The sequence below is a fragment of the Dendrobium catenatum genome, unplaced genomic scaffold (genome assembly GCF_001605985.2).
Source record: "Dendrobium catenatum unplaced genomic scaffold, ASM160598v2 fragScaff_scaffold_621, whole genome shotgun sequence".
NCBI classification, from domain to species: Eukaryota; Viridiplantae; Streptophyta; class Magnoliopsida; order Asparagales; family Orchidaceae; genus Dendrobium; species Dendrobium catenatum.
In genome coordinates this window covers 8,670,455-8,683,948 of record NW_021319083.1, presented here as the reverse complement: position 1 = coordinate 8,683,948, position 13,494 = coordinate 8,670,455, and the positions used below count along the sequence as shown (strand labels likewise).

Here is a 13,494-nt window from a genome sequence, read left to right as displayed (position 1 = left end):
AATTGCTAAAAAGAACATTAAGCATTGCAAAAAGTATATCAAAATGATTTATTTGTTCAATTCATCATATTTGCCACCATTAGCCTGATTTCACAACATAGTTTGTTTTATAAAATCAGTTTATTGTGTACCAATGCCCTCCTAATTAAATGAACTTCAGATATTTCTCTGTTTAAGAGCATAGATCAATAAATTATTCCTTCGATAAAATAGATCCATTTTATGCAGCCTCCATCAGCAATGGCAGAAAGTTGGACCTGAACATTATTACCAGAGCAGGTATAATTAAGGCATTGTCAAGAAACTATAACTATAAATTGTTGCAAGAGATGAATTGCTGCTAAAATAAATATTAGGAGCCATAAACCAACAATTACAAGTTTTTCCATTTCGCTGTCCTTATACAGCAAACAAATTAAATTAGTTGCATTACGGTTATAATGGATTACGGTTCAAAAAACCATGCCCAAATATTTAGGTTAAGGCAAATGAAGATGATGATTCTTATGATGAAATTTATCAAGCAGATTGAGTTTGACTAAATCATCACCATATCCATCAGTCATTCCAACTACTTGGAGGCACGGCTGATTCGGTTGCTAGACGTTCAATCAGAAAAGAATAAAAGATTGTTTCATCTATAAAGGGAGCGACTTCTGCACTGACAGCCTTGTTTTCATGACATACAAATATCTCCCAGTGAGATTCGTTTCAGAATCTATTGGCAGCACAGGCTATTCGACTCAAACAACATGAATGTGCGATTTTTTTTTTTTCTTTTCTTTTCTTTATATATATATTAAAGTTTTTTTAATTTACTATTTGAGAATTAATGGAAAACCAAATCTGTCAGGCTCAAATCAAAGGGAAAGAACAATTACAATCTAGGTCCAATGTATCAAGATTGAAATGCCTGGATCAATCAAACATGACAAAATTGAATCAAAATATGTAAGCGCATATTCATCCATCTATGCATGCATGTCGATCAACATGCATGCACTCAGCTATGCATGTAGCATGTATGATTTATAGATATAATTTGGCTAATAAGTCAACCCAATGATAACAAATAAATAGATAGATAGATCAACTGACTTGTGTTGAGCTCAAATGGATGTCAATGAACCAACTTACACTTGGATTGAAACCAAATTAAGTTCTCACTAGCTAAGCATGTGTTAGACCGGTCCATTGGATCGGTCCAGCCGGTCGGTCCACACGGACAAGCTCTTGCGGAAGAGGCTGAAGTTTCGTCTCCTATATGAGCCGCACAAGCCACCCTTTTCAAAAGAGCTGATTAGGAAGGTTTTAGGATAAGTTTAGGAGGGAAATTTGAGTGTATGGACTGTTTAGATATTTCCTTTTGGATTGTATGCATTAAATAGTTTGTTTACCTAAGGTTATGGCATTTGGAATTTGGCTGAATTTGAGATCTCTTAGGTTGGAGTTATACATTTCAAAGATAAGGTGATTAAAAAAATATACTTGGTTGGTTTGGACATTATCATACAGGGTAAGAGATGCACCTATTATAGGAGTTGATTAAATTAGTGGCAGAGAATTAAAACTAAAACTGCATATTTTCAAACTAAAATGTGAAGAAAAGTTAAAGAGTGTTTCACTAACAAGTCTAGATCTTCCATCGTGAATACAATAATAATTATTTGGCATTAATCATGTATGACAATTCCATATATGATGTTGATTATTTAAAAGTAGCTCAGATTTCTAACAGTAGAGAATCTAAGATGATTGGTATGAATAACATATCAGTCCTCCCAAGACATTCCACAAGATAAATGTGCGTGGATCAATGTAGACTTTAAAAATGGTATTAGTAGTTAAAAATAATGGGTAATTTTTAAACAAACATGCTTCCTAAATATCTCCATTATACAAGTGACTAAACAAAATTGTCAGCTATTTAACGATATATTTTAGCCAAAGATCATGTGCTTTTTTGGATATTACTTCACAGCATAAACCTTATGATTTATGCTTCTGTTTTTATCTCTATTTTTGTGTGCGCACTTGAAACTTTAAGGTCGTTGACTACCTCAATTATGCTCTTGACAACAGAAAAAGCTTGTTTATACTTTAGGATCTTCCAAATAATTCCCACAATAGATATGAACTGAATTATTTTCCCTTTTCCTTGGAGAAAAATAAATCATGTAAGCCAAACAAGAGGAAGTAGAATCTTTTTTTTTTTTTTTTTACATTGATAAATAGACTTGAATATCTCATTCAAGATATTTTGTGACCCAACTCAAACGATTCAAAATAAAACTGAATCACATACTAAAACATTCAGTTTATAACAATTGCATTTAATGAATCATGTAAACTTACTGATGTAAACTTCTTGGTTTCTTCTGAAGGTCTGAGCTCTTCTGGACTCTTTACATCTGCTGGTCCTCCAGAAAGATGTTCAGTCACTTTCAAAGCAGGCAACCACCTTCTCAACAGCTGAACTCGTTCTTGGCCCCTACAAGAGACAGCAGCTTCTTCCAATCTTCTTACTGTTTGCTTAAAACCTCTGTAATTTTTAATACCCTGACAATATTACATGGTGTAATTAAAATAAAGTTGGAATTCTCAATGTTTCCGGTAAACTTAATGTCAAAAATAGCAGCTGAAGATCTAATATATGATTTTTTTTTGTTGTAAGGACTTCTTTCTTTCAAAGCAAACATATGTAAACCAAACATATGTAACAAAGCAAAGCTTCTCAACATAAAAATATGTATGAAGCTTTCGGTGTCATTAAAAGATGTCACATATAGTGCTATCAGAAGCATTGGTAAATAGGCCAATATTAAGTTGATGAAGAGTCTATAAATCATTCAGAGTGGTCATTCATTCATAATATAAAATAAAACCAAATGCACGAAAGATGGCCAAAATATTGCAATTCAATCACAATGATTTTGGCAATAATGAACCTCATAAATAATATTAATTTGATATAGCCAAATGGTCAGAATGATGAGGGTTAAAAGATCACCAAGCCTTTTTTATATAAAACTAGTTGCAATAGAGGAATCCAGCATGATAAGCTATGCTACAGAGCAGATTTTCCAAGGCCGCTAGATATTCCAATATAAAATAATCCACAAATAAGATACTTTAGCAAATGCAAAGAACATGAAAATTATTGCATCGGACGTTATATAAGCACGCTTCAATTGAGAAGTTCTGTCAACTTCTGAGGGCTGATTATTTTGATTACCCCAGAAGAAAAGGAGATCAAGAAACCTAAGATACCAACAAAGGAAACAAATGGCGTGCAAGTATGGTAGATTATAAACAATTGACCGATAAGTAATAAGAAAAATAATAATTATTATGAACTTCCCTAGGGTTTCCATCAACCACAGTATTATTTGATAGATAACAAATAAACAATTGAAGAATAGGCATTACCATACGATCCTGAAGAATTTTAGCACCACCGGCTACGGCCTGACCGGCTTGATGGACGACGGTGTCGGCATAGTTGCGGACAGTACGGGTGAGGTTGTGTTTGCCGCTGACTTCGACGGCCTTGTTGACAGCTGATTTTAACCAAGACATTGATGGAGAGGCCTGAGATTGGAAGGAAACAGGACGAGGGTTAGGGTTCAAGAGCGCTTGATCTGCAAAAGCCCAGAAGTCAGCGGCGCCACATGGCAATGATATTCCAGAACGTTCGATTTCTCGCACTCCACGGTATACAAGTGATCAGCACTGCACATAAAAAATCGGTGAGGCAGACGACGGTCGATCGGTGTAGTAGGAGCTTAGGAACTTGTACTTCTGCAATTTCCGGTATATTACTTCCGAGGTTGGAGAGGTCGCGGCAATTTTATGGAATTCTTTATATTTGACACGGCTTTCAAAGCACGGGTGTCAAATCGGGTTGGGTTACAAGTTACAACCCAAATTTGATCCGCTGCCAACTGATTCCATCCGTTCGACCCGATATGGAATTGGATTCGGGTCAACCCGAATTGACCCATCAAACCGATTTGTTCTCATTTTGGCCTTTTGTGCGATTTCAGATTTATTTAAGTAATTCAATTAAATTTTTAAAATACAAAAAACTGAAATAAATATAAGTATTTGATTATTTGAGGCTTTGAGCAACCATAAATGAACACAAATTAGTGAATTACATTTACAAAATAGTAAAATACACAATTATAAAAAATTATTTGATTACATTTACAAAATAGTTAAATATTAATACTAATTACCAAATTACAAATTATATGTATAAAAAACTACATTTACTAAACACTAATATACATTACATTTACACTCTTATACTTAATACAAATAAAAATGACAAATTACATTTACATTGTTTTCTAAACACAAATTCTATTTTATCTACTTTGATACTTTACACCCCCTCTAACTCATGGAGTATTGGAGTGGAGAATTGAACTGGATATGAGATCATGAGATCCATCTACAAAAACATAAAAAAAAAAAAAAAAAAAAAAAAAAAAAAAAAAAAAAAAAAAAAAAAAAAAAAAAAAAAAAAAAAAAACTTAAAAAAACAAGTTAAATAGATAAAAACCTAAATAATAAAAACAATGACAAATACTAGAGCACAAGTTAAACCTTCAAATATGCAAATCAGTCAACAAGTACTAAAATTAATAAAATGTAAATGAGTAATGAATATTTAGGGATATCATCCAAGGCAACATTTTGTATTATTTAAGATAGTAGTATCTATTTAATTATAATGTATATGCTCGATGTAATACAACATAAAAGCCACCTAGTTGCATTTACTTTGAAAGGTTTTTCATCATTTTCCTATTTAAAAAATCATCAAAATAAAGATAGATTCTCATATTATGCCTATTTTCAAAAGAGCTCAAAACTACAAATAAATCAAATCAATTATCCCAACATATCAATACAATATCAGCAGCACTGCAATAGTAGTTCAGTTCTACAACAACAACTACTACAGCAACTATAACAATAACTACAACATCAACTAATGAACGAATAAGGATGTAACAGCTTACACAACACTACAACAACAACATGTAAAACAACAACTGAAACCGGCTTACAATAACAATTAATTAGTGGAACTAGCTTACACAACCACAACAGTCAACATCAACAACTACTACAATTACAATAGTCGCCAGTTATTGTCAATAAAATGTACAATCAAATATATATATAAACAAACTGAGGGTCTCGGAAATACGAACCCAACGACACCAAATTCAACTCAATCAGAGCCCAAATGAGTCTAAATCGAAGACTCGAAGTGATGTTGGAAGGTTCGAAACACAATTTGAGTTACCAAACGGTCTCCGATTTTAACGAGCTTATACTCGAATCGAACGGCTCGACAAAAAAAATCCAACGAGCCCAAGATCACCGAATTCCAAAATCACTAAGGCCTCCAAATGCCTGACGAACGATCCATGATCAAGGGGTTCAATATTGGCCGTCCATCCAACCACTCCCCATTTACCCTTGATCTCTCACCTATTTACGGGGCATGCCACTCCAGAAAATCTATAAATATACCCCACATTTCTCTTGAAAGGGGGACCGAAGCAAGAAGAGAAGAGGAGAAGAGATGGAAGAAGAGAATGAAGAGAAGGAAGAAGCTCCTCCTCGACCACCACCGGACCCCGCGCAAGAGCCTCGCCGGACCACCGCTGGAGCCTCGCCGGACCACCGACGGAGCTTTGCCGGACCACCACATGAGGCCATCACCCTCGCCGGACCAACACCGGAACTTCGTCAGACCACCGCCGGAGCCTTGCCGGACCATCGTCGGAGCCTCGCCGGACCACCGACGGAGCTTCTTCGGACCACCACCTGAGGCCCTCACCTTCGCCAGAGGCCCTCACCTTCGTCAAAGGCCCTCACCAACACCTGAAGCCCTCACCTCTGCCAAAGTGTCACGACCCGACCCGACGGGGACGGATCCCGCCCGAGCCAGACCGCGACAAAAACCTTCTTATCCAGGATCTGGCTTTGGAATTGGTTTCTGAACTGAATCTTCCAAATTACTCAACTCAAAAAACACACAAACACAGAGCTACTATAAGTCACCAAATGCAGCGGAACAAAACATCTATCTTTTTCTTTCTTTTCCTCAAAACAATCATCTACAAATACGGTACATGGCTAACAGAAGAAATACAGAAGAAAACCGTGACCGTACAAAAATCAAAAGGTACAAACAATACCTATACAGATCAGAACTCAGAAATCTACTCTTGGACTTCTTTCCCTTTTCCCAGAACCTGAAAACTACCAGAAAACAAGAGTGAGCTCAACAGCTCAGCAAAGCAACAATCCTCCAATCAAAACTCTCAGAATCCAAAACCAAACTCATCAGACCGAAATCCAATCAGAAATCGGAACAGAATCGTACAGAAATCAGATCGGACATATCAGAACGAAACAGAACAAATCAGAACATATATCATATCAGAATCAGAGTCGTACAGATAAATTCACATCAGAATACAAATCAGAACAGAACATATCAGACTTATCGAATCAGAAGTAAACTGAACGGAACAGATATCAAATCCAACATAATTGTACGGAAATAGAAATCAGAACAGAACAGATCAGACATAACAGAATCATACTTGCTTACAGAACAGATACGGAAATCAGAATCAGATCAAATCAGATATCAGATATCAAATATTTAATTCATAGCTAAATGCCCTGACACTGACGGAATCTCTACGGATTCCGGCCCCTTATGCCTCCCTTCCCAGACACTGACTGAATCTCATAGGATCCAGGCCCCTTATGCCTCCCTTTGTGCTCACGGCACCAGAACAAATGTGCTTATAGCACCAGAACAGAATTCATCGGATCCGGAACAGAACTGATTTCAGAATTTCAGATTGAGCTCATTTCAGATTTCCCAGACACTAACTGAATCTCATAGGATTCAGACCCCTTATAGCTCCCTTTTTATAGCACATACAGATAGCATTTCAATTCAGAAGAAATCCGGGCAAATTCGAAATCAGACAAAAATCGGGCAGCACAACGGCAGTAGACAGAATTTACACAAAATTTCCTGCAAAGAAAATTTACCAAATTCGCACAGAATATAGATAATCACATTCCAGAACTTTTATTCTACTGCACAGAGAATTTATAATTTCACAGAAAAATGTAGTCTACGAAAAACTCCGCCGAATCAAAAATACCCGGACAAAAATCTTCGGAAAATAACCAAAATGTGCACACTCGGCACGTCAACAATATACAGAAAGTTACGCGGTAAAAACTGAACCAATCAAAAGATACGGACGAAAAACAGTAACGGAAACGAAATCCGAACAGAAAATACCGCCAAACTCGACGGTTCTAAAAATTGAGAAAGGCGGAATGTGCCTTACCTTGCGTACAGCAATATTCTGAACAGTCTCCTCGGACGAAAACGGCTCCGCGTCGTCCGAAAATCAACTTTTGCCAAAATGCCCTCGACTTTCTCTCTCCTCAGATATTTATTTTATAAAATTTGATTTTCTCTCTCTTCAAAACGACTTGAAATCAGCTTTATAATCTTCAGATCGGCCCGGCCGATCGCTAGATCGTCCCAGGACGATCAGACCAAATATCGATCGTCCCGACCGTCCTGGACGATTCCAAGAACTATTCTCAGGCCGATATTTTCTACAGTGCCGATCGGCCTGGACGATATGTACAGAAAATCACCTGGAGCAAAACTGGGCAAAATTTTCACTGATCGTCCCAGGACGATCTGGATCGTCCTGGGACGATCCTGGAGCAGATTTTTGATATTACACAAAGGCCCTCACCAACACCTGAGGCCCTCACCTTCACCAAAGGCCCTCACCTTTTCCAGAGGCCCTCACCAACACCTGAGGCCCTCACATTCACCAAAAGGCCCTCACCAACACCTAAGGTCCTCACCTTCACCAAAGGCCCTCACCTTTGCCAGAGGCCCTCATCTTTGCTAGAGGCCCTCACCTTTGCCAGAGGCCCTCACCTTCGTCGGACCACCGCAGAAGGACCTCACCTCCGTCTAACCACCGCCTGACGTCGTTGCTCCGTCGAACAGCCACTTGAGACCCTGTGCTCAACCAGGACACCACCTGAGACCCGGACTTCTACTGGGCCACTACCTGACGCATAGAGTTCTACCAAAGTATCGCCCTACTACAACGATCTTTCAGACCCCGGTCTCCTACCGACTACGGTCCTCCCGACCTCTGTCGCCTACTATGGTCACTCTGACCTCCATCACCAGACAACGGTCTTTCAGACCCCGATCTCCTGCCGACTACGGTCCTCCCGACCTCCGTTACCAAACAACGGTCACTCAGACCCCAATCTCCTGCCGAGTACGGTCCTCCCGACCTCCGTCGCCTACTATGGTCCTTCCGATCTCCATCATCAGAAAACGATCTTTCCGGCCTACATCCTATCGACTATGAACGTGCTGACAAAACAAATACATCTATTATAACTCCCACCATATAATACACTCTATATGATGTACATTTGTGACATCAAGCCAATGCCTTCTCCCTAAGAAGGCCTCATTTGTAATCGACTACAAATACTAGTGGATTCATTCAAACTGGGCCAGGCCCCATTGTTTTTCCTCATTTTCAGGGGTTTTCCACGTAAAAACTTTGGTGTCTCTTATGAACGCTACACTCTCTCATTTATCTGATTGTGTGCTGGATCTTCGTACAATGCTAAGACGTTAAACTATATATTTCTCTACCGCCGCGAATACTCCAAGACGCAACAATTATATTTGATGTTATTTAAGGATTCATTTGCGACAACTTTTTAAGATTCGTTTGGGACAATTTTCTTATTGTTTCGTTTGGGAGAACTTTCTTATTGTTTCTTAAAGTAATTTTTTAATATAAAATTTTTTTACAAAATATTAATATTTCTAAAATAATATTTTAGTTAACAAAAATTTTGAATTAGAATTTTTTACACTAATTAATTATTTTATAAAATAATTTAAAAGTCGTCTCAAGAAAAAAAAAAGATAATTCACTTCTCAAAAGTAGGGCTGCAAGCGAACCAAACGTTCGACGAGCTACTCGCTGTTCGGTTCAATTAAAGCTCGTTTGCGATCGTTTAATTAACTAAACAAACAAATTTGAACAATATTTTAAATACTTGATTCTTAAATAAACAAACTTGAACACTAATGTGTTCGGCTCATTTATGTTCGTGAACAACATCATTTGAAGTTCGTGAACAAGCTCGACATTAAGCTCGATAAGAAGCTCAATAAAAGCTCGATTCATGTTCAATTTTGAACTCGTGAATAAGCTCGATAAAAATAATTAATATTTGACTATAGAATTAATAAATATAAATAATCATTACCTTTGTTACATAGACAATTGCTTTTATTATAAATGTGTTTGTTCATAGATATGTTCATGACGTGTTTATTTGATAGTTAAAAAAATTCGTTAAATATGTTCGCAAACAAGCTCGATAAACACTAAACGAACGAACATGAACTGAACATGAACACTCCTTAATTTAAATGAACCAAATATGAATACAAACGCTAAAGCTCGAACAAATATGAACCAAACTTGAACAAGCTAATATTAAATGAACACAAACATGAACACTCACATACTCGACTCGCTCAAATCGTTTGCAGCCCTACTGAAAAGATAGAGATAAGATATCACCGTCACACCATGCAAGGAAAAAGAAGTACAGATACTACAGCAAAACCCCTAACAAGTAATAACCACTCTCAAAGCCATAAATTAATGCGCCCAGCTTTAGAAACCGCTTTCCTTCTTCTCCATCAGCTCCTGAATCAAATTTCCGACATCATTGTACGACGAACCACCCTTCGCCACCGCCCTCCCGGCCTTCAACCCCAACTCCTTAGCCTTCCTCCTCCTCTCATCCGCCTCCTCGCTTTTTCCCATCAGTTTCCGCACAGCCGCCTCCACCATCGCCGCCGTCACCACCTCCTTCCTGTCTTCCGTCATCAGACCATACTCCTTCGCCCCCACTTCAACTCCGATGCCGAGCAAGTCCACCACCATCTTCTCGTTATAGAATTGCTCTCCAAATAATGGCCATGTCGCCATTGCCAACCCAGCCGAAATTGCTTCAAGGCACGAATTCCATCCACAGTGCGTCACAAAGCCTCCCACCGATGGATGATTCAGTATCAGTAACTGCGGCACCCATCCTCTGATCAGAAGCCCTCTTCCTTCTATCTTCTCTTCAAATCCTTCAGGAATCCAATCATTGCTCGTGTTTCTCACAGCCCAAATAAACGGATGGCCGGAAGCCAATATTCCAAGAGCAATTTCTCTTAGCTGGGTAGAAGAGAAATCGCTCAAGGTCCCAAAACAAATGTAGACGACTGAGCCGGGACTCTTCCCTTCAAGCCATTTCAAGCATTCATTATCATTTTTAACAGAGCCATGATTACAGAGCCCAACAGGGCCGACGGCCCACGCCTTACCGCCGATCACATTCCTGTAGTGGTTAACATAATCCGGTTCAAGCTCATAGAAGCTATTGACAACAACGCCGTAGCTCTTTGGATCGACCTCCGCCGCCTGATTCCATATCTGGGATAAAGGCGTCGGCTTGGCCCATTCGTCGGGATCAGGGAACTGAGATCTGAGAAACTGCATGCGGTGTGGAAGTCCGTTAAGGACGATGGAATCGGTCTCCGGCGACAGATTCTGTAAGGGGTTTTGTTTCAAGAAGGCGTCTTCGAGGCATCGGGCGAAGAAACCGAAACCATCGAAGACGAGCCTAGGCACGCCACGAGCTGCCGCGACGGCGTAAGTCCACGGCATGAAGAGGTCGGAGACGACGCAGTCGGGGCGGAGTTCTTTGAGGACCTGGTCGAAGGGGTCGCGGAGGATGGTCTCGGTGCTTAGGGAGGGCATGAAGAGGTCGGAGACAGTGTGAAGGGAAGAGGAGAAGTTGGAAGGGAAAGGGATGAGGTGGATGCGGATGGAGGAATCGGCACCGGAGACGAGGGAGGCGTTAAGCGGGGTGATGAGGATGGTTACGCCGGCACCGCGGGCGGCGAAAAGCTTGGCCATCTCAACCATTGGGAGTGTATGGCTTTTGCTCATGAGAGGGAAAAAGAGCATGTGGATATTGAAGTCTTTGGGCGGCGCCATTGCGGCCATGGAAACAAGGAAAGCAGGAAAAGAAGAAGGATTACGAGCCGGAGATCCTCCGCGAGCAATATAATTTATAGCGACGACTTAAAAGATAAGGAGAAGCTTAATAATTTTCTTGCAGAGATAATTTTAAAAATTGCATTTAAAAAACTGCAATTTAAAACAGCTGTCCATATTTAAATATATCTTCAAAGATAAAATAGATAACATATAACATATAAAAAACTTTTTTTGGGCGGGCCGGGTTGGTGGGAATTTAAGTCCTATAAAAAAATTTTTACATACATATCACTTTATAACATCTTATTTATAAATCTAATATTTAAAATTTTAATATTATATGCATACAATCCTAATATTATTTTAATATCAAATATCCCACTTATATTTTTTTCCTAGCACTAATATTTTTCATTTCTATCAATAATATTTGATATGAAAATGAACTATGAGTGGTATGTATGTAATATGAAAGTTTCATGTGTTAAATATATAAATAGAGTAATGTAAAATGGTATCTATGTAAATCTCCCCAAAATAAATTTGAAGGTGATAAAAAATTATCAAATAAATTTATATCACACTCATTTAAATAAATTAAATTAATTTAAATGTATTATTGATAGGTCATGCAAAAATTATCTTGATCGGGCACGAATCTAGAGGCAAAAATCAAGTTGGAAACTTCAAAAATTAAATCCGGGAGCACGTGAACTCCAATTTCAGCGAGCTTACAGTCAAACTGAGCGCTCAGAAATACGAACCCAACGACACCAAATTCAACTCAATCCAAGCCCAAATGGGTCCAAATCGAAGACTCGAAACGTTGTTGGAAGGTTCGAATCACAATTTGAGTTACCAAACGGTCTCCGATTTTAGCGAGCTTATAGTCGAATCGAACGGCTCGACGAGATGAATCCAACGAGCCCAAGATCGCCGGATTCCGACATCACTAAGGCCTTCAAATGGCTGACGAACGGTGTATGATCAAAGGATTCAATATCAGCCGTCCATTCAACCACTCTCTGTTCGCCCCTGATCTCACACATATTTACAAGCCATGCCACTCCAGAAAAACTATAAATATAGCCCTCATTCTTCACAAGAGGGACTGAAGGGAAGAGAGAGAAGAAGAAGAGGAGAAAGGGGAAAAGGAGAATCCTCTCCTCCTCGACCACCGCCGGAGTTCGTCCTGCCTCTCGAACACGCTGGGATTATGCGTGATATTAGGGAGAACGCAGGAATTCTGCCCAACTTCCACGTGATACTGAAATTCTTCCCAATTTACAACAGAGTTCCCTCCTGACACCGAAACTCCGCTCAAGTGAAGCCGGAGCTCTCCTCTGCTACCAACAGACGTCAGACTTCTACCCGACGTCAAACCTACAGTCTTTCCGACATCCGTCGCTCGCCGACTACAGTCCTTCCGACCTCCGTCGCCAGCTGACTACGGTCCTCCTGACTTCCGTCGCCCGCAGACTACAGTCCTTCCAACAAAGCGAATACGTCAATAGTAACTCTTTGTATCTACATTATGTAATGTACTCTATAAGATGTACATCAAGCCAAGGTCTTCTCCCAAGGAAGGGGCTCATTTGTAATCGACTGCAAATACTAGTGGATTAGTTCAAACTGGGCTAGGCCCCATGGTTTTTCCCCCTTTTTCAGGGGTTTTTCACGTAAAAATCTTGGTGTCTCATAAATGCTAAACCCTCTCTCCTTATCTGATTGCGTGCAGGATTTTCGTACAACGCTAAGACGTTAAATATGATATTTCTTTACCACCGCGAATACTCCTGGACGCAACAATTATATTTATTTTATACTTCTTTTTGTTTTTTTAGAAACCAAACAACATATATTTTTTATAACCTTTAAAAACATTATTAAAAGGTGATTCAATGATATATATATATATATATATATATATATACAGATCTTGTAGAGTGAGGACAGATAAAAAATTTAGGTTTTATTATAGTTACATATATTTAATTCTATTCTTTTATAATTAGGAGCTTATAAAGTTGAAATAAATATAATGATTGATCTCTTAGCTTCTATATATTAATTTTGAGAGATAAATATAGTTTTATATTTTAATATATATAATTTTTTATTGTTTTCACTGGATTGATTTATATTGATGAATTCATAGAAGCATTAGTTGATTAATTAGGAGATTAAAATAGGTAATTGTTTTAAAATTATATTTTATGATGATATTATAGGACATCTAACTTTAAATTAGTATTTTCATCCTTTTATATAGCATCCATCTATAATATCAATCCATCATTATTTCTCA

At 38.5% G+C, this 13,494-nt stretch overlaps 2 protein-coding genes across 2 annotated transcripts in view; both read right to left on the bottom strand.

Annotated features, from left to right (window-relative positions):
- LOC110111175 overlaps positions 1 to 3,809 on the bottom strand; it is a 60,286-nt gene extending 56,477 nt beyond the window's left edge. The window contains exons 1-2 of the mRNA XM_020842936.2: positions 3,430 to 3,809; positions 2,356 to 2,559 (exon numbers count right to left, since the gene is read on the bottom strand). Coding sequence (XP_020698595.1) covers positions 2,356 to 2,559; positions 3,430 to 3,579 — 354 coding nt within the window. The 5' untranslated portion in view covers positions 3,580 to 3,809. The remainder of the gene's footprint in view (positions 1 to 2,355; positions 2,560 to 3,429) is intronic.
- A 5,789-nt stretch (positions 3,810 to 9,598) lies between these two features.
- On the bottom strand, positions 9,599 to 11,273 carry LOC110111245 (UDP-glucose flavonoid 3-O-glucosyltransferase 7-like). The gene has a single exon (XM_020843023.2). It carries the CDS (start codon positions 11,190 to 11,192, stop codon positions 9,807 to 9,809), a length of 1,386 nt encoding a protein of 461 aa, XP_020698682.2. The 5' UTR covers positions 11,193 to 11,273; the 3' UTR covers positions 9,599 to 9,806.
- Between the last annotated feature and the right edge of the window lie 2,221 nt (positions 11,274 to 13,494).

Excerpts from the sequence above, each read along its gene's own strand:
- LOC110111245 (XM_020843023.2), bottom strand. The coding sequence starts at position 11,192 with ATGGCCGCAATGGCGCCGCCCAAAGACTTCAATATCCACATGCTCTTT.